Source organism: Cervus canadensis, chromosome X (genome assembly GCF_019320065.1).
Source record: "Cervus canadensis isolate Bull #8, Minnesota chromosome X, ASM1932006v1, whole genome shotgun sequence".
NCBI classification, from domain to species: domain Eukaryota; kingdom Metazoa; phylum Chordata; class Mammalia; order Artiodactyla; family Cervidae; genus Cervus; species Cervus canadensis.
Genome location: NC_057419.1, coordinates 28,932,780 through 28,955,310, shown reverse-complemented (window position 1 = coordinate 28,955,310; position 22,531 = coordinate 28,932,780). Strand labels below are relative to the sequence as shown.

At 42.3% G+C, this 22,531-nt stretch overlaps 1 protein-coding gene across 1 annotated transcript in view; it reads right to left on the bottom strand.

Annotated features, from left to right (window-relative positions):
* LOC122435493 (choline-phosphate cytidylyltransferase B-like) overlaps window positions 1-22,531 on the bottom strand; it is an 80,016-nt gene that overhangs the window by 1,081 nt on the left and 56,404 nt on the right. The window contains exons 7-8 of the mRNA XM_043459704.1: window positions 20,571-20,759; window positions 2,306-2,449 (exon numbers count right to left, since the gene is read on the bottom strand). Coding sequence (XP_043315639.1) covers window positions 2,306-2,449; window positions 20,571-20,759 — 333 coding nt within the window. The remainder of the gene's footprint in view (window positions 1-2,305; window positions 2,450-20,570; window positions 20,760-22,531) is intronic.

Sequence of the window (22,531 nt, the reverse complement as noted above, 5' to 3'; positions counted from 1 at the left end):
TTCCCTCAGTGTAGCACCTTAATCAATTCACAGGGGAGGCTTTTCTAAATAATTAGATGAAAAATAATAGAGTAATACACACCTTTACTATTTCCTTTTTACCAGTCAATGAGCAGAAGGTAAATCAGTCAGCAGGGATGTGTGGAGTGAAACACCCATGGCCCTTTAAACCTGTGGTTCTGGCCTTCAGCTGTGAGCTCAAGATCAGGTGGCAATGAAGGTGATTAAACACTATGGTGGTGGGCCCCTGGCCGACTCACATAAATCTTTTAAGCCAGCAATACTTCTTAGGATTAATACACTGATAGAAAAAGATTCACAAAAGATCAGACAGAGAAATAGCTTCTGTGACAAAACCTTTCCTCTTGGAGAAAAGACAAGTGATCCTGTCAGCAAACCAGCTGCAGCAGTTACATGCATGGTTGGGTGAAGCCTGGTTAACACATTCATCCACAGCCTTGTCCCAGGGCTCCTCATTCCAGAACTGTGGGCCTGGTTGTAAAGAGTTTTCAGGGGCTTGAGGGAGCCTAGGAGGTAGAAAGTTACTCAATGTGGAACGTCCTTAGCGTTGTTCTGAATAGACACTGAGAAGACATCAACCTCTGACATGCTCAACATCAGCCTGAGAGTAATGAGAAAAGGCTTAGGGTCAGCGGGCTTACCAGGAGCTTTACTGCACACCGAGTGCAGCTTGCATTGTTCCTCAGAAGTCTGTTTCTCTCATAGTCGCTTGGCCTCCTATCCAGGAGCAACTCCCCCAACCGCAACCCCATGGGTCGTGTAAACTTCACAGCAGGTATTAGAGCATCTCCATAAGGAAACATGCGGCTCAGGCACAAGAAAACTTCTTAAAACCACCCCACCCTGATGCATACACACCTACCCATCATGGAGATGTGATACAAGAGTGCAGGCTAGGCAAAGCCAATAAGGACACGGTGGGGAGGAGAGGAGGGAGAAGGTGAGATGCATGGAGAGAGGACCATAGAAATTTACAAGACCACATGTAAGATAGATAGCCAATGTAGATTTGATGTATGACTCAGGGAACTCAAACAGGGGCTCTGCGACCGACTGAAGGGTGGGATGAGGAGGGAGATGGGAGGGAGGTCTGGGAGGGAGGGGACATGGGTGTACCTATGGCTGATTCTTGTTGATGGATGACAGAAAAGCACAAAATTCTGTAAAGCAATTATCCTTCAATTATTTTTTTTTTCAGTGAACAAATAGAAGTACAATTTAATCATAGGATACTTTGGACTTCTCATACATGTATTATTTTTTTTTTAATTTTTCATTTATTTTTATCACTTAGAGGCTAATTACTTTACAATATTGTAGTGGTTTTTGCCACACATTGACATGAATCAGCCATGGATTTACATGTGTTTCCCATACCGATCCCCCTTCCCGCCTTCCTCCCCATCCCATCCCTCTGGGTCTTCCCAGTGCACCAGCCCTGAGCATTTGTCTCATGCATCCAACCTGGGCTGGTGATCCATTTCACCCTTGATAGTATACTTGTTTCAATGCTATTCTCTCAGAATATCCCACCCTCGCCTTCTCCCACAGAATCCAAAAGTCTGTTCTGTGCATCTGTGTCTCTTTTTCTGTTTTGCATGTAGGGTTAATGTTACCTACTTTTTAAATTCCATATATATGCGTTAGTATACTGTATTGGTGTTTATCTTTCTGGCTTACTTCACTCTGTATAATGGGCTCCAGTTTCATCCATCTCATTAAAACTGATTCAAATGTATTCTTTTTAAGGGCTGAGTAATATTCCATTGTGTGTATGTACCACAGCTTCCTTATCCTTTCGTCTGCTGATGGGCATCTAGGTTGCTTCCATGTCCTGGCTATTATAAACAGTGCTGTGATGAACATTGGGGTGCACGTGTCTCTTTCAGATCTGGTTTCCTCGTGTGTATGCCCAGGACTGGGATTGCTGGGTCATATGGCAGTTCTATTTCCAGTTTTTTAAGGAATCTCCACACTGTCCTCCACAGTGGCTGTACTAGTTTGCATTCCCACCAACAGTGTAAAAGGGTTCCTTTTTCTCCACACCCTCTCCAGCATTTATTGCTTGTAGACTTTTGGATAGCAGCCATCCTGACTGGCGTGTAATGGCGGGGGCGCGGGGCCGGGGGCGGGGCGGGGGCGGCGGGGCGCGGGCGGGGCGGGGTTGGGGGGGGGCGGGCACCTCATTGTGGTTTTGATTTGCATTTCTCTGATAATGAGTGATGTTGAGCACCTTTTCATGTGTTTGTTAGCCATCTGTATGTCTCGGCCACAGGCTGCTCACCTTGGAGAGGGAGCCCACCACCAAGTGCAAATTAAAGATGTGACTCCCGGCCCAGAAAGACCTGATGACCCATTCGAGTTCATACCGGCACATACTGGCCCTTCTGCCCTGGTTTTTCTTCCTCCCATTGCTTATCTGGGTAACCTAGGAAGGAGCAGAGGGATGTGAATACTGTTTCTGAGTCTGTTTCTTTGGAGATCCAGGACCTAGTTGGCAAGGAGGGGTGTGATTAAATCCAGACCAACATGGAGATGACAGCAGGGAGGCAATGTCTGCAGGAACTTGGGCCACTCATTAGCGGGGAGCTTTAGGATCAGGAGAAGGAGGAGCTGTGGTGAAAACCAGTGGCATGGGACAAAAATCACCCCTACTTCCACACCAGACCGGCCTTTCACTCCCCAAGGCCATGTCTGGAGATACACAGAGGTGAGTGCTGGGTGACAGAGACAGTAGGGCTCTTTCTATGTCTGGGGAAAGAGTGGTGAAATGTCAACTATGTAGAAATGTCACTGTCAACTACATACGTTTCATTCCCATAAACAGTAGCCAAGCCCTACCTATGAAATCCCAGGCACTACCATCAGAGTTAAAACAGAAAGGAGAGAGAAGCAATCTCTGCTCTCAGCCTAGAAACAGAGCTTTATGAGATGTAACCTCTGATTCCAGCTCCAAACAAGGAACCAATGTTCTTCCACAAAATGGAAGGAAGAAGCAGTGGTCTGAGCTATAGAACAGAGAGCCTGGCCCCGGGCAACCCAGCGGGGAGCCAGGCCAACCCCAGTCAGGTAACCTGGGACCCAGGGCGCCCAGACTGTGTTATGGTTATTGTACCAGTCAGTTATAAGTAGCAAAGATCTCTGCTTCCTGAGAGTTTCCATTCGAGAGGGAAGAAACTGTTCATAAATAATAGTCATCAGACTAAGTAAATTATATGGTCTGTTAGTGGACGCGTATACGGAAATAGAAAGGGGAGAGCAGGGCAAGGAGATAAGACGCACCATGGTTGAAAAACAGGGAGGGTCTCTTTGAGAAGGAGGCATCTGAGCAGGGACTTGTAGGGAGCAAGGTCCAGTCAAGGAGTAGATGTCGGGGTCTCGAGTGAACCATGGGCCCTCCTCCATGTGTCTATCAGGCTGGTGAGGGCCTCCCCTCTGCAAAGTGAGGGCCTAGAAGGCAGGCTCTATGCTCTCGCCTCATCCTTTCTTAAAAGGTCTGGTACTTGGAAGTGTTCAGTTAAAATCCAGCCATAAGGCATATTCCAGAGAGGCAGTCCTGGGTCTGCTCTCGGTATGGCCCCTTTCCTGGGCTGATGAAACCCCTGGTAAAACTCTGGATACACACAGAGTGATGTGCATCCTCATACAAGAATGGGCACTGAACAGGGCCTTCAAAATAACTTCCTACCTTCACACTCTTGGATGACAACCCCTGCATAATGGCTCATATGGGATGTTGTACCCCAAATCTGGTCAGGAGACACATTCAGTTTTGGTCTGCCTAAGGTTGTAATTTCAGATGATAAGGAATCTTGCCTGCTATGCAGGAGACCTGGGTTTAATCCCTGGGTTGGGAAGATACACTAGAGAAGGGAATGGCTACCCAAACATGGCAGATTTCATTTTTGGGGGCTCCAGAATCACTGGAGGCTGTGACTGCAGCCATGAAATTAAAAGGCACTTGCTCCTTGGAAGAAACGCTATGACAAACATAGACAGCATAATAAAAAGCAGAAACATCACTTTGCCAACAAAGATCCATATAGTCAAAAGCTGTGGTTTTTCCAGAAGTCATGTACAAATGTGAGAGCTGGACCAGAAAGAAGACTGAGTGCCAAAGAACTGATGCTTTTGAACTGTGGTGTTGGAGAAGACTCTTGAGAGTCCCTTGGATAGCAAGGAGATAGAACCAGTCAATCATAAAGGAAATCAACCCTGAATACTCATTGGAAAAATTGATGCTGAAGCTGAAGCTCCAGTATTTTGGCCACCTGATGCATAAAGCCTCCTAACTGGAAAAGACCCTGATACTGGGAAAGATTGAAGGCAAGAGAAGAAATGGGCAACAGAGAATGAGACAGTTGGATGGCATCATTGACTGAATGAACAGGAGCAAGCTCCGGGAGATGGTGAAGGACAGGGAAGCCTGGCATGCATCAATCCATGTGGTCGCAAAGAGTCAGACACAACTAAGCAACTGAACAACAACTGTAATGGAACCCGGCCAGAGTACTGGTCTTCCTAATAACCCAGTGTGACCGTCTTTGGCTCCTCTCTGTGTCAGACCATCTCACAGGTCTCCTCAGGTTCACCGGGCCTCACGTGTGTCCCAGACCCTCAGCCTGCAGCAGCCGTGGCTAAGCCGGAAACTTTGGGGGCAGTGGGCAGGTGAAACATGCCATCCAATGTCCATCCCAGAGACAGACTCCCAGGATGCCCTGAGACCTGGGCCACGGGGCACCAGACCCATGTGACAGGCTGACCGGGTGTTGCAGAAGGAATTCTTCTCTGCTCCTCCCTCCCAGGGCTTCTGTTTCAAGCACAGAGAAAACACAGCTACTAAAGGTAAATAGCAAGAATTCTGCTTGTTCCCCTGGACATGTACCCCACTGCCAAATGTTACAGATGCCTTGCTCTATGTTTAAGAAGTAGCTGTAAAAATTCCAGATTAAGTCTCACCCACAAGACTCAGTGCTTCAACTGTTTCAACAATAACAAAACACAAAGGACTCGAGTCCAAACCACTGAAAAAGACCACAAGATATCCTTTATTCCTGGAGCCTGTTTTCACATTCACACTTCGAACAAGCCCTCCACCTCCCTCTCCCTGTAGGAAATGAGCAGTAAATGACACTACTCTGGGTTAGAGGCACTATCTGACAAAAAGACACACCATTAAGTCACGAATTGCCCTGCGTGTCTGCATGTGTGTGCATGAGCCTGCTATTTCCCAACGCTCAAAAGCCTGCTAATCTGCTTTGAATTTTTTTAACTCAGATAATTTTTCAGGATCTTATTCAGCTGAACTCATCAAACTCACTTTGTTTTTCCCATTGTGGATCAGTGCAGGCGATTTTCTGAATGACTCTGGGGTATTCCTCCAATGTGTTTTTTCCCCTGAGATCTGTTTACCTCCTCATGAGCTGAACTTCACCTTCTCCAGCCTGTGATGGAGGTTGGCAAGAGTGACTACCTGGTATTTTGCACATATATAAAAAACGCAATAGGAAAATATTTTTCACAGGGCAGGCTGCTGGGTTCACATGTTTAAATTGGACAGGGAGTGATTTTTCACGAGGTTTCAATGCCCAGAGGCTCAGCAGTGCACTCCTGTGGATCTGGCCTAGACACTGCTTTGTTAGAGCAGAAGAGAAGGAAGTAACTCACAGCTCTGAGAGCATACACTTTTGCAGGCCTCCAGGGGCCAATTAGGAAGTTGTGCTATAGGACTTTGATCTCCTAGGCCTCATGCTGCACAAGCTGGATAACAGAGAGGATCGAAGAGTAAGAGCCATGTGGAGAGGCTTTCAGAGGCAGATTCTGTGCTCACTCTATGCATGTGGGACTCTGAGATGGTCCTCTCTCATGCTCCCCTCTCAGCCATATTTGAGGATTATCTCCTCTGCATGAAGGATAACTTTAAAATCCTTAGACTGGCACCCAAGACCCTTTGCAGAATTGCTGTAAATCACCTATCCACCTTTAGTTCCCTCCCCTGAACTACATTCCTCCACAGTGGTGCACCCAGCCCAGAGCAGACGCCAGGTCTGCCTCTCGCAAACCCACTTCCATTTGCCCAACTTAAGGCCCTTTCTTTATGGAGCTCCCAGGGCCAGAAAGCATCACACTCACCTTCTGAAATCACACCCAAATTTCCAGGCCCACATGAAACAGCATCTCCTCCGAACAGCTTTCTCAGCTACCCCATCCCAGTTGGAATTCATTTCTTCCTCCACCCCCTCCACACTATGTGTCGCTATTTCATGGGACTTAACAGAAATTTGGGCTAAGGTGGGTGCAGGAGAAATGGGCAAATCCCACATATAGGTATTTTAACCTTAACTCCCCCCTTTTTTTTTTCAGAGGGAGTGAAATGCTTGTGTGAATGGAAGCTGATAGAAGCAAAGCAGGAAAGGCTGGTGGGTTTGAAGGGGACAGAGTGTCCCAGGATATTCCTGCATACCTAGATGTCTCCACTGCAGAGCCAGAGAGTGGAACCTAGGTTCTAAAACCCAAGGTGGGGAATGACAGCTGCAGTGTGAACTGCGTCCATGTTCGTGGCGCTTCTTCATGAATAGATATGGAGAGAAGTTGCCTTATGTATCGAAGTGCTGTCCAAAATTCCATGTGTCTCTGGGGTCAAGACCAATAGATTGGGGTGGCCAGACTTAACAGGGCTCAAGCCCTCAATAAAGACAATGTGACCGCTCTTATCTCTGTACCTGTCTCATCCACTTTGCTTTGAACATCTTGAGGGCAGGGATCAAGCCTTCCTCATTGTGACACCTCCCGTGCACTGGCACTCGATGATGGGTATAGAATTGAATTGAATTGAACTGAATGAGCCCCGGTAAAGGTTTCTATCTAAATGGGCTCTTAATAGCATCTATAAGAAAGCTAGATTCAATTTTACATAGCTTTAAAACCTTTATTTAGCTTGAAACAGCTTCAAGGAGGAAAATGTTTCTTTCAGAGAGGTATGTGTGTCTGGAAATAGAAAAACACACAGGAGAAAGGGCCTTCATTGGAAACATTTATAAACTGTAACCTTTCAGTCCAGCTTTTGTCCAATAGTGTGAGTTGTCTGCTCTGCCGTCTTTGCTTTGAAATGCTAAATATTTTCCAAATGTGAAAAAAAAAGTGCTGATAGAGCCAATTCAGGTCTGTTTTATAATTGGGGGGAAATAAAAGTATACCCATATGGAAAAGGAAAATAAAATATTCTTGCCACCCGAAGAGAAATGCTTTGTCTCCATTTGGTTGTTATAACTTCCCACCCCTCCCTTAGTATCTCCAAACCTCACCTCAGGTCCAGCAGCTACAGGCGTCCAGAGTCCTACATTGGGACCATGGCCACATCCTTTCTGTTTGGTTACTGATTCAGCCGCCTTGGCTATTGCCCTCCTTTCTCTTTATGGATTCTCCCTCACTTATTTTAGGGTCTCACATCTTATGCTTCCTCTTCTTTCCCTGTCTGTCAAAACCTGCTCTCAGGAAAAGTTCTAACTCACACATTCTAGAGAATAAACCACAGGTAAGACTTTGTGTGCCTCCCATTCCAGAAATATATGCATTTAATTAGAGGGGAAAGCCTTAAATGAAAGAACTACAACCCCAACCTTCAGCTCTGGAGCCCTAAGACAGAATTTCCTTATGTGTTCCCTCTGAAGGCAGACTCAAGTTGTGTCATCCTGATGGACATCGACTTTGAGGACCCTCCTCCTTAAGAAACTCTGGTAGATTCAAGGTTATGAATACAAAATTAGATATCAAAGAATACTGATTTAGAAGAAAGCTGTATATGTGAGGTACTCTCAAGTTTGGTCTTCAGGAGCTTGACAAACTCGCTTTTGATTTTTTTTTTCATTGTTAAAGGATCAAAATAAGTACCATTAGCCCCACTTTACAGATATGGAAACTGAGACCCAGAGAATCACATGGTCAGCAAAGAGAATCACGTAGTGAGAGACAGTGGGGAGTGGAGGTATCTACCCTACTGAACTGGAGGCCAGCAGATATAAATGCTGTCTTATAACAAAGGAAATATTTGTAGATGAGATCCAAACACATGTCTCTTGGCTCTAAGCCTGCTGTTCTTTCTAGTACCTGAGCCATCTCACTGAATGGAGGCTGTAGCTCACATCTGCTGAAAAGTGGGCCAATGCTTCCCCCCGTGCCCCTCAAATCTAATGTGGTCTGATTTCTTTAAGAAGAAAAAAAAAAGGTGGTACTATTGTTGCAGATTTGGCCTTTTCATTTATACAAACATGGTGAAAAAACAAGACTAAGCATATCATCTTAATATTAAGGAGTCCTGAGAGAAAGAAGGATGTGTCATGTTCCTGGGAACAGGAGTGCCCAGAAAATGTCCACACCAAATTTCTACAGAGTAAATTACATGGTAAGTAAAGAATTCACTATTTTAAGGAACTCTATAAGAAAACCTTCTGTTAAAACTTAAAAGAGTTCCTGTCAATCAAAGAAGAACTTTCTAATTTCTCTTTTGAAAGTATGAATGTTCATACCTAGGGCTTTCTTTAGGTAGAGCACAATTACACATTCTGGAGAAGTGCTGAAATTTGGACAGGCCTGTGAGGTGGACAGAAAACAGAAACTGAGGGGTGTCTCTGGTGGTCTAGTGGTTAAGAATCTGTGCTTCCACTGCAGGGTGCATGGGTTTGATCCCTAGCTGGGGAACTAAGGTCCACAGGCCACATAGCGCAGCAAAGAAAACAAACAAAAAGCCAACAAACCCCTGAGGCATGGTTTCATTCAACAATAAGAAAGAGCTGGAACACTGTGAAAGTGTGTCAGTCTTGCTAACTTTGTTTTCAGTTCCACTGTGTGAATGCTGCTGTCAATAGGGTTTCCTGTCCTGTCTTTGGTAACGATTATCCCGCCTGTTTTCTTACAAACCATACCAGATTGACTGCAGCAATGGCCCCATTGTCCATGCCTCCCAGGTCTGCAGTACTACCTTGAGCTCCTCTCAGTAGGAGGTGGGGTCTATTTTCCACTTCTGAATACAGGCTGGTCCTGTGACTTGCGTAGGCCAATGGAAGGTGACTGAAGTGCCCCATGTGCCTGTTCAGAGCTCAGGCCTCAGGAGGACTTTCAGGCTTCCATTCACCATCGTGGCCCCCTGGGATTGCACTGTGAACAGTCCGGGCTAGCTTACTGGAGAGTGAGAGTCATGCAATCCTCAACCATTTTCCCCACCCCCACTGCCTGAGCGGACAGCCATCCCACCAGGAGACCTGCGAGTAGGGCTGCAAGGGAACACCCAGCCCCTGATGGGAGCATGAGCAGATCCAGTCTGTACTGTTTGAAACTGGCCTTGTCTGGTTTAGATCAAAAGAACTGCCCAGGCGATCCGCAGATGGATAAGCTAAATAATAATTGTTTTAGGGCATTAAGTTTTAAGCAGCTTGTTTCTATAATTAACTGACAATAGAAAACAACCATAATACATTCTTACAAAGATTAGCTACTTTGAAAGCATTTTCTGTCTTAAAAAGAAACTTTAGCATTAATGGTTAATATTCCATCTGCTTTAATATCTTAGACCAGTGCACTGTGGCAATCTGAGCTTAAATAATTCCACACTATGAATGCATTCACAAGGAATTACTGACACACATGTCTGGCAAGAACGTTGTTCTGGCAGTCATTAAAAAGCAGGAAAAGTGGTTTCCTGAACCAAGTGAATTTTTTTTCCATGACTATGTCTGATTTTGCTCTCACTCTAAAGATTCAGCCATTTCTCTTGACATCTACTCAAATTATTAGTCTTTTCCAAGGAGTCAGTTCTTTGCATCAGGTGGCCAAAGTATTAGAGCTTTAGGTTCAGCATCAGTCCTTCCAATGAATATTTGGGCCTGATTTCCTTTAGGATGGACTGGTTGGATCTCTTTGCAGTCCAAGGGACTCTCAAGAATCTTCTCCAATACCACAGTTCAAAAGCATCAATTCTTCGGCACTCAGCTTTGGTCTAACTCTCACATCCATACATGACTGCTGGAAAAACCATAGCTTTGACTAGACAGACTTTTGTCAGCAAAGTAATGTCTCTGCTTTTTAATATGCTGTCTAGGTTGGTCATAGCTTTTCTTCCAAGGAGCAAGTGTCTTTTATTTTCATGGCTGCAATCAACATCTGCAGTGATTTTGGAGCCCCCCAAAATAAAGTCTCTCACTATTTCCATTGTTTCTCTATCTATTTGCCATGAAGTGATGGGACTGGATGCCATGATCCTCATTTTTTGAATGTTGTTAAGCCAGCTTTTTCACTCTCCTCTTTCACTTTCATCAAGAGGCTCTTTAGTTCCTCTTCTCTTTCTGCCATAAGGGTGGTGTCATCTGCATATCTGAAGTTATTGATATTTCTCCCAGCAATCTTGATTCCAGCTTGTGCTTCATCCAGCCCAGCATTTCTGCATATAAGTTAAATAAGCAGGGTGATAATATACAGCCTTGACATACTCCTTTCCCAATTTGGAACCAGTCCATTGTTCCATGTCTGGTTTTAACTGTTGCTTCTTGACCTGCATACAGATTTCTCAGGAGGCAGGTAAGGTGGTCTGGTATTCCCATCTCTTGAAGAATTTTCCACAGTTTGATGTGATCCACACAGCCAAAGGCTTTGGCATAGTCAATAAAGCAGAGGTATATGTTTTTCAGGAACTCTCTTGCTTTTTCAATGATCCAGTGGATGTTGGCAATTTGATCTCTGGTTCCTCTGCCTTTTCTAAATCCAGCTTGAACATCTGCAGGTTATCAGTTTATGTACTGTTGAAGCCTCACTTGGAGAATTTTGAGCATTACTTTGCTAGCATGTTAAATGAGTGCAATTGTGCTGTAGTTTGAACATTCTTTGGCATTGCCTTTATTTAGGATTGGAATGAAAACTGACCTTTTCCAGGCCTGTGGCCACTGCTGAGGTTTCCAAATTTGCTGACATATTAAGTGCAGCACTTTCACAGCATCATCTTTTAGGACTTGAAATAGCTCAGCTGGAATTCCATCACCTCCACTAGCTTTGTTCATAGTGATGTTTCCTAAGGCCCACTTGACTTCAGACTTCAGGATGTCTGGCTCTAGGTGAGTGATCACACCATCGTGGTTATCTGGGTCATGAAGATCTTTTTTTTTTTTTTTAAGATCTTTTTTGTATAGTTCTTCTGTGTATTCTTGCCACCTCTTCTTAATATCTTCTGCTTCTGTTAGGACCATACCATTTCTGTCCTTTATTGTATTCATGTTTGCATGAAATGTTCCCTTGGTATCTTTAATTTTCTTGAAGAGATATCGTCTTTCCCATTCTATTGTTTTCTTCTGTTTCTTTGCACTGATCACTGAGGAAGGCTTTCTTATCTCTCCTTGCTATTCTTTGGAACTCTGCATTCAGATGGGTATAGTTTTCCTTTTCTCCTTTACCTTTCACTTCTCGTCTTTTCTCAGCTATTTGTAAGGCCTCCTCAGACAACCATTCTGCCTTTTTGCATTTCTTTTTCTTGGGGATGGTGTTGATCACTGCCTCCTGTACAATGTCACGAACCTCCATCCATAGTTCATCAGGCACTCTATCAGATCTTATCCCTTGAATCTATTTCTCACTTCCACTGTATAATCATAAGGGATTTGATTTGGGTCATACATGAATGGTCTAGTGGTTTTCCCTACTTTCTTCAATTTAAATCTGAATTTGGTAATAAGGAGTTCATGATCTGAGCCACAGTCAGCTCCCAGTCTTGTTTTTGCTGACTGTATAGAGCTTCTCCATCTTCAGCTGCAAAGAATATAATCAATCTGATTTTGGTGTTGACCATCTGGTGATGTCCATGTGTAGAGTCGTCTGTCTTGTTGGAAGAGGGTGTTTGCTACGACCAGTGTGTTCTCTTGGCAAAACTCTGTTAGCCTTTGCCCTGCTTCATTTTGTACTCTAAGGCCAAACTTGTCTGCTACTCCAGATAGCTCTTGATTTCCTACTTCTGCATTCCAGTCCCCTATGATAAAAAGGATATCTTTTTTTGGTGTTAGTTCTAGACAGTATTGTAGGTCTTCATAGAATTGTTCAACTTCAACTTCTTCGGTATTAGTGGTCGGGGCATAGACCTGGATTACCGTGATATTGAATGGGTTACCTTGAGGACAAACAAAGATCATTCTGTCATTTTTGAGATTGCACCCAATTACTGCATTTCGGACTCTTTGTTGATGATGAGGGCTACTCCGTTTCTTCTGAGGGATTCTTTCCCACAGTAGTAGATGTAATGGTCATTTGAATTAAATACGCCCATTCCCGTCCATTTTAGTTCACTGATTCCTAAAATGTCTATGTTCACTCTTGCCATCTCCTGTTTGACTACTTCCAATTTACCTTGATTCATGGACCTAACATTCCAGGTTCCTATGCAATATTGTTCTTTACAGCATAGGATTTTACTTCCATCACCAGTCACATCCACAACTGGGTATTGTTTTCGCTTTGGCTCTGTCTCCTCATTCTTTCTGGAGTTATTTCTCCACTGATCTCCAGTAGCATATTGGGCACCTACCAACCTGGGGAGTTCATCCTTCAGTGTCATATCTTCTTTTTGCCTTTTCATACTGTTCATGGGGTTCTCAAGGCAAGAATACTGAAGTGGTTGGCCATTCCCTTCTCCCATGAACCATGTTTTGTCAGATTTCTCCACCATGACCCGTCCATCTTGGGTGGCCCTACATGTCATGGCTCATAGTTTCATTGAGTTAGACAAGGCTGTGACCAATGTGATCGGTTTGGTTAGTTTTCTGTGATTGTGCTTTTCATTCTGTGTGCCCTCTGATGAATAAGGATAAGAGGCGTATGGAAGCTTCCTGATGGGAGAGACTGACTGAGGGGGAAACTGGGTCTTGTTCTGATGGGCGGGGCCATGCTCAGTAAATCTTTAATCCAGTTTTTTGTGTTTGGCTGCTGTTCCCTCCCAGTTGTTTGGCTTGAGCCCAAACTGTTGACTCACACTGCCACCTGAGATTCCTGGACACTCACGGGCAACTCTGACTCAGTCTCCTACTGGACTACAAAGTCAAATTCCAGGAGGTTCTAAGTCCCTTTGATGGATCCCCAGGTTGGGAAATCTGTTGTGGGTCGTCTGTTTGGCGGCTCTATGATGGGGCTAAGGGCGACCTCCAAGAGGGATTTGGCCACACACTGGGTAACCCAGGTTTGCTGTAGTCAGAGACCCTGTCCCACAGCAGGCCACTACTAAACACTATTAAGTCTCCTTAGCTCTCCTTAGAACACTATGAGTCAGAGTAAGTCAGTCTCCTTAGCTCTTCTTAGAACATTATAAGTAAGAGTAAGTCTCCTTAGCAAACTATAGTTCAGAGTAAGAAAGTCTCCTTAGCTCTCCTTAGGTCTCCTAAGCTCTCCTTAGCAAATATAGGTCAGAGCAAGGAAGTCTCCTTAGTTCCCCTTAGCGCACTATAGGTCAGAGTATGTAAGTTTCCATAGCTCTCCTTTGAACACTGTAAGTCAGAGTAAGCAAGTCTCCTTAGTTTTTCTTAGACCACTATACATCAGAGTGAGCAAGTCTCCTTAGCTCTCTTAGAACACTATAGTTCAGAGTAAGTAAGTCTCCTTAGCTCTCTCTTAGCTTGCTTTCCTTAGCTCTCCTCGAGGAATCAAACCCATGACCCCTGCATTGGGAAGCAAAGCCCTCACCACTATACCACCCAGGAGCTCCGGAACACTTACCTTCTGCTTCCCTCCTTACACTCCTAAATTACCTTCACTTTACAAGGTTAGGTTGTGTCCTTGAAAAAGTAGAGATCAACCTGAGTTTCTATAGAACAGACAAGACTTATACACAAAGAGCTTTAGAGGATGACTCATGAGAACAAAGTATACTGAGTATGCAGATAAACTAGTAGATGTGACTTTTTTCCTGACCTCGCATACCACTTACCATACTGTTTTACAGTTATCTCTTGATGGATGGGTCTATTTTTCCCACTAGCAGGTATATACTAAGCTCCTACCATAAGACCACTTTCATAAACTGTAAAAATGGTTGCTGAATAAACGTTTAAAGATGAAATGTGGGACCCTAAGAAACTTGGGATGTTACAGAATTTTAGGACACATGTTCCTAGAATTTTTAAAGAACTTGAGAACTCAAACATTAACCAACATGTTAAAAATATATGACCCAAGTCTATTAATGACACCATGTCCTGTAACCCCTGTTATAACTCCTGTTAATACTGTTATCTTAGTTTCTATGGTTATTTATACTTTCTTCCTTTCTTCCCTCCCTCCCAAGTACTATATTCAATATTGTGTGATAAACCATAATACATAGTTAACATTGTAAATAAGCTATGTGTCCATAAAATTAGTTATAAAAAACCCTCTTGTTTCCTGCTACGTTGATGATATTGCTATATTACGCAGCCATACAGAAAAACACTTCTGAGTCAGTTCTAATGAGGTCAATGAACCTAGAGCCTATTATACAGAGTGAAGTAAGTCAGAAAAAGAAACATAAATATGATATATTAATAGATACATATGGTATCTAGAAAGATAGTACTTATGAATCTAGTTGCATAGCAGCAATGGGATGCAGACATAGAGAACAGACTTATGCACACAGGACAGAAAGGAGAGGGTAGGATAAATTGATAAATTAAGAGTATCACGGAAACATAAACATTACCATACGTAATGAGAATATGTTATGTGACTGAGACTGTAATATGACACATGGAACTCAAACTGGTGCTCTTGACAACCTCGAGGGGTGGGAAGGAGGTTCAAGAGGGAAGGGACATATGTTTACCTGTGGCTGAAACCAACACAATATTGTAAAGCAATTATCCTCAACTAAAAATAAGTAAACTGAAACATTTGGGCAGAAGACCTAAACAGACATTTCTGAACCCCTGTAAACAAATGAATGCCTACCTGGTTTTTCATTTTTAAAAAACTGCTAGTTGTTTCCTCAGAGCCTGAAAATTAGTTGTGAAAAACGTTAACTATTAAAGTACACACCAGATTAATGAGAAATTTCAAACTTGTTACAGAGACTACGGAATCCCAAATAATTTAATCTGAGCTGAAACCCAGGGAAAATGGAAAGGAACCAGACCCTTGGCTCCTCTGCTCTTGCAAGCTCTCTCTAGAAGTCGTTGAAGGCCCAAGTTGACCCTTGTAAGCCCTCCACCCTCTCTCAGCCTCAGCCAATAAGACAAGATTGGCCTATGACCGCTGCCTCTATAATCACTTAGAGGCTGCTAGGCTTTTAGCAAAGCATCTCTTCTAACTTCTCAAGTGTTGTTCTTTTACTTGTTTTACTTTTAGATAATCTTATGAACCAGCTCCAGTGAGCAGAGAGGCAACAGGGACAACCCATCAATAAAATACTTGAGCCAAAATCAATTTTGTTAGAGACTTCTCATGTTGTACTAGGATATCTAGGCTAAGAAAAATTAGAGAAATCAAATGGAATCATTCCTTTTGGTTCTAAAAGGAAAGCTACTTTAAAACTATCTCTTTCAGATATCCCATGCTCTTGGATTGAAAGCATTAGTATTGTTAAAATGACTAGACTACCCAAAACAATCTACAGATTTAATGTAATCCCTATCAAATTACCCATGACATTTTTTATAGAATACTCTTAAAATTTGTGAAACCACAAAAGACCTAGAATTCCCAAAGCAGTCCTACAGAAAAAGAACAAAGCAGCATGCAGACTTCAGACGATACTACAAAGCTACAGTAATCAAAACAGTGATATTGGCACAAAAACAGACATATGGATCAATGGCACAGAATATAGAAAGCCCAGAAATAAACCCACATACATACAATCGATAGTGTATTCTTGCCTCCTTTGTTGAAAATCAGTGTGGAAAAGAGCCTCTTCAGCAATGTTGAAATGTTGGAAAGTGAAAGTGAAGTCGCTCAGTCATATCCGCCTCTTTGCGACCCCATGGACTGTAGCCTACCAGGCTCCTCAGTCCATGGAATTTTCCAGGCTAGAATACTGGAGTGGGTTGCCATTTCCTTCTCCAGGGGATTTTCCCAACCCAGGGATTGAACCCAGGTCTCCTGCACTGCAGGCAGATGCTTTACCGCCTGAACCACCAAGGACCGCATGCAAACCAATGAAATTGGAACAAACACACCCTCTCACCATACACAAAAATAAACTCAAAATGGGTTGTAGACTTAAACATAAGGCATGACACCTTAGAACTCCTAGAAGAGATCATGGGCCAAATAGTCTGACAGAAATCATACCAATGTTTTCCTAGGTCAGTTTCCCAAGGCAATAGAAATAGACAAATGAGACCTAATCAAATTTATAAGCTTTTGCACAACAATGGAAACCATAAAATGAAAAGACAACCTATAGAATAAAAGAAAGTATTTGCAAATGATGAGACCAACAAGGGCTTATTTTCCAAAATATGCAAATAGCTAATACAACCTTAGTAACAACAAAAAAAATCCAATTAAAAAATGGGAAGAAGAAAAATAAATGACCCAATAAAAAAATGGGCCAAAGAACTAAACAGACATTTCTCCAAAGAAGACATACAGATGGCTAACAAACACATGAAAAGATGCTCAACATCACTCATTATCAGAGAAATGCAAACCAAAACCACAATGAGGTACCATCTTATACCGGTCAGAATGGCTGCTATGAAAAAGTCTACAAGCAATAAATGCTGGAGAGGGTGTGGAGTAAAGGGAACCCTCTTACACTGTTGGTGGGAATGCAAACTAGTACAGCCGCTATGGAGAACAGTGTGGAGATTTCTTAAAAAACTGGAAATAGAACTGCCATATAACCCAGCAATCCCACTTCTGGGCATACACACTGAGGAAACCAGATCTGAAAGAGACACGTGCACCCCAATGTTCATCGCAGCACTGTTTATAATAGCCAGGACATGGAAGGAACCTAGATGCCCATCAGCAGACGAATGGATAAGGAAGCTGTGGTACATATACACCATGGAATATTACTCAGCCATTAAAAAGAATTCATTTGAATCAGTTCTAATGAGATGGATGAAACTGGAGCCCATTATACAGAGTGAAGTAAGCCAGAAAGATAAAGAACATTACAGCATACTAACACATATATATGGAATTTAGAAAGATGGTAACGATAACCCTATATGCAAAACAGAAAAAGAGACACAGATGTACAGAACAGACTTTTGGACTCTGTGGGAGAAGGCGAGGGTGGGATGTTTCGAGAGAACAGCATCGAAACATGTGTATTATCTAGGGTGAAACAGATCACCAGCCCAGGCTGGATGCATGAGACCAGTGCTCGGGCCTGGTGCACTGGGAAGACCCAGAGGAATCGGGTGGAGAGGGAGGTGGGAGGGGGGATTGGGATGGGGAATACGTGTAAATCCATGGCTGATTCATGTCAATGTATGACAAAAACCACTACAATATTGTAAAGTAATTAGCCTCCAACTAATAAAAATAAATGAAAACAAACAAACAAACAACAACAACAAAAAAAAAACAAAAACAAAAATGGGAAGAAGACTTAAATAGACATTTCTCCATAAAGGACATGCAGATGGTCAAGAGGCAATCACTAATAATTAAAGAAATGCAAATCAAAACTAAAATAAGGTAGTACTTCCCACCAGTCAGAATGGCCATCATTAAAAAGTCTACAAATAACAAACACTGAAAGAAGTGTGGAGGAAAAGGAACCCTCTTACACTGTTGGTGGGAATTTAAGTTGGTACAGCCACTGTGGAAAACAGTTTGGAGTTTCCTCAGAAAATTAAGACTTACCATATATGGTCCAGCAATCCCACTCTTGGGCATATATCCAGACAAAACTATAATTCAAAAAGATATATGCACCCCAGTGTTCCTAGCAGCACTATTCACAATCGCCAAGTCATGGAAACAATGTAAATGTCCATCAAAATAAGAGTGGATAAAGAAAAAAAAAAGAGTGGATAAAGAAGGTATGGTATATATATACACAATAAAATACTACTCAGCCATAAACAAAAATGAAATAACACCATTTTCAGCAACATGAATGGACTTAGCAATTATCATACTAAGTGAAGTCAGAAAGACAAATACCATATGATATCACTTACATGTGGAATCTAAAATATGACACAAATGAAGCTATCCATGAAACAGAAACAGAATCACAGACACAAAGAACAGATCGGTGGTTTCCAAGCAGGGAGGGGGTTGAGGGAGGGATAGAGTGGGAGGCTGGGGTTAGCTGATGTAAGCTTTTATGCATAAAATGGGTAAACATATTCTACTGTATATAGCACAGAGAACAATACTCCTTATCCTAAGATAAACCATAATGAAAAAGTATAAAAAATGTGTGTGTGTGTATATATAACTGAATTACTTTGCTGTACTGCAGAAATCAACACAACATACATCAATCAACTATACATCAATTTTTTAAAACAAAGTCTTCCATAGAACCCTCTTTATTAACTTTGCTGATAATACTGGTTATTTACTCCAGAAGTACACACACAATGGAAATACCAGTGGAATCTCCACACTGTTCTCCATAGTGGCTGTACTAGTTTGCATTCCCACCAACAGTGTAAGAGGGTTCCCTTTTCTCCACACCCTCTCCAGCATTTATTGTTTGTAGACTTTTTCATAGCAGCCATTCTGACCGGTATAAGATGGTACCTCATTGTGGTTTTGATTTGTATCTCTCTGATAATGAGTGATGTTGAACGTCTTTTCATGTGTTTGTTAGCCATCTGTAAGTCTTCTTTGGATTAATGTCTGTTTAGTTCTTTGGCCCATTTTTTGATTGGGGTTTATTTTTCTGGAATTGAGCTGCATGAGCTGCTTGTATATTTTTGAGATTAATTCTTTGTCAGTTGCTTCATTTGCTATTAATTTCTCCCATTCTGAAGGCTGTCTTTTCATCTTGCTTATAGTTTCCTTCATTGTGCAAACGCTTTTAAGTTTAATTAGGTCCCATTTGTTTATTTTTGCTTTTATTTCCATTACTCTGGGAGGTGGGTCATAAAGGATCCTGCTGTGATTTATGTCAGAGAGTGTTTTGCCTATGTTTTCCTCCAGAGTTTTATAGTTTCTGGTCTCACATTTAGATCTTTACTCCTTTTTTTAAGATCTTTAATTGAAAGAGACACACATACCCCAGTGTTCATAACAGCACTATTTACAATAGCTAGGACATGGAAGCAACTGTCCATCAGCAGATGAATGGATAAGAAAGCTGTGGTACATATACACAATGGAATATTACTCAGCTATTAAAAAGAACACATTTGAATCAGTTCTAATGAGGTGGATGAAACTGGAGCCTATTATACAGAGTGAAGTAAGTCAGAAAAAAAAACCACCAATATGGTATATTAATGCATGTATATGGAATTTAGAAAGATGGTAATGATGACCCTATATGTGAGACAGCAAAAGAGACACAGATATAAAGAACAGACTTTTGGACTCTGTGGGAGAAGGCAAGGGTGGGATGATTTGAGAGAATAGCACTGAAACATGCATATTACCATATGTGAAATAGATCTCCAGTCCAAGTTCAATGCATGAAACAGGGCACTCAAAGCCAGTGCACTGGGACAACCCTGAGGGAGGGGATGGGAGGGAGGTGGGAGGGGGCTTGAGGATGGGGGACACATGTACACCCGTGGCTGATTCATGTCAATGTATGGCAAAACCACTACAATATTGTAAAGTAATTAGCCTCCAATTAAAATAAATAAATTAATTAAAAATAATAAAAATAGAAATGAAGGGGAAAAAAAGAAATACCAGTGGAATACAAGGTAGTTTCCAGAATTTTCTTTTCTCTGTCTGTAATTTTCACTCAGAATTCTATATAGAATTTAGGCAAGAGATCCTGTCTGCATTTTCTGTCTCAGTTTTAAGATTCAGATCATGGCCTCCATCCCCTAAGACTTTTATGCCTTATCCCAGCACATATATATCATGAAAAAAAACAGGGGCAAATCAGGGCATGATGAGTACAAAGTCTCACCTCTTCTCTCTCTCTTTCAACCAATGAAAGAGGAGTTCCTGATCACAAAAGGTGATCAAGGCAGCTACATTTCCTCTGCATCCTCCTCCTCTGGTTGATCCAAGAGGCATTAACCTTGTTTTATAACACAAGATCCATGATGCCACTGACCTACTTCACCCTTACCCATAGGCTGTGCATCCTCCAACTGGGAGATTGGGATGAGCTATGAAACCAACCTTTGCAGTAATAGACTTTCAGTGCCTATCAAATGACTTCAAACAAGAAATAGAAATAGAGAACAGAATTGGCTTTGGGCACTCCTGGGTGCCATATAGAAAGGAAAAGCAGAAACTAAATAAAGAAGTGCATAGACTTGAAGTCATTTGGGCTAATGCCCAAAGTGGAGGTCACATATTGGACTGAGATAAGGGACACCCTTAAGTAGTTCTTTGGAAAGGAGGATAAACTGAAAACACCCATTATTGTAGGAAGAAGTGAAATAATTACATACCCATGCTCCATCAGGCCCAAACAGTTCTAGGAAGTTGCCAATGAATTCCCTCGATTTCTCTTCCCACTTCTGAATTAGATCATGACTCTTTTCTTCCACTCTGTTCACAAATTCCTTTGATCTTTCTTCCACGTTTTTGACCTTCTCTTTCATCTTGTCTACCTGGTTTTGGAAGCGGTACTTCTTCTCCTGGTCAAAAATTAAAGGAGAAAGAAAGGGATTTACCCAAAAGGGCTGGGGAGAGATTAGTCATTCACAGAATGGTCAGATTTTATTTCAACTTGTGCAGGTTCTTAACCTGAAGAGTCAGGATGCTAGTTTCCAAGGGCTGGATTGATGGGAAGGCCCATCTCTTGTAAGAAAAGTCACTTCTGATTAGTCGACTTGAATGGGTACAGCGAAGTACAAGTGGTTGTAATGTTCTCTTCCTTGTAAATAGAGTTGATTCACTTATACAAGAGAAGAACCAAAAGTATCCATTTGCTCTTTATTTTGGATAGATACTAGGTAAATGCATCCCCTCAGTTCTCGTGACACTTAATATGACACAAAAATATGAATTGTACATAGAATGGCCACTCAGAAGCAGCCTGAGTTCTCTATTTTACTGGGACATTGTTAAAACCAATATTGGTTGAAATAAGTGAGACACTGACTGGGCCTTAGCATCTATATGTTATACTAAAATTGTCACTGTCATGATATTTCCCATTAATCTAATGGAACCACATCAGTTTCCTTGGTAATGAAGAAAATTTTTGTTCTGATAGCTTCTCTGGACTGGGATTTTGTTCATAGCCTTGATGCAGCATTGCTATACCTATGTGCCTAGAAGGCATCAGATATTGGGCAACTCACATGCCATCTCTAAACCTTAGTTTTCTCATCTGTAAAATAGGGATAATTATTGTCCCTACCCTATAGGGTTGCTGTAACAGTTAGATCATATAATGCATGTAAAGTACTTGGCACAATGTCTGGCATTTAGTAAAAGCTTAGTGTGTGTTGGCTATTAGATTACGTGTAAGCAACAGAAGCATTTAATCATGTTACCTAAAAAAAAAAAAATCATGTTACCTGATGAAAGTGGAATCAAAAAAAAAAAAGAAAGTGGAATCAAAACCATGAAGATAACATGAAACGAAGGCTCTTTTCCTCCATGAAACCATGATACATTTCTTCCCGAAGGGGTAATAAGATTTCTCACCTTTCTTCACTATATGGAATTGAAGTCCATTTCATATTTCAGAATTTTTGGAGCCACATACAGTATGACAAAACGGGGTCAGGGGTCCCTGATCTAGACCTCACAAACATTCCTGCAGCCGCAGGGTGAGGTGTGAGCCGTCCGCGCTGCCGGCCAGCTGTATATAACACACGGTGACTCTCCACTGCTCTCAGGAGCTGCTTGAAACACTAGACTGGGCTCTGGACCAGGAGGCACAAGGCTGGGAGGCTGCTACTGCTTCTGCCTCTACGTTGCCTGAGGGACTTGAGCCAGGTCCCTCCGAACTCAACTTTCCTCATTTTTCTATTGACAAATTCAGGGACTTGGGCTGGTGACTGACCCTCGTCAGGTTCCTGCCACCCGAGGTTCCGTGATTCATCTACACACTCATCCAACACACGTGATGTACTCTGCGCCACAGCGCAGCTTGTGGTCACAGAAAGGCAACGGGCACATCCACAGACTACACGGTTCCCTGAGCTAAGTGGCTTATCTACAGGCTGTTGAAAGAGCGTGAGCAATAACTTTTAGGAATGGCTCGACATGCCTGGATGGGTGACTGAATTCAATTTAAAAGAACAGGCAGTTTAATTTATTGAAATAACCAGGGCTTTATGCTCTGTAAGATACCAACTAATCACTTTGACTGAATTCTTTTCAGCCACTTGTTCTGTTTGCCACTTGAACCTGACATTTTCCATTTTGTTGCCCAGTCTGTACGAAGCCACAGAGC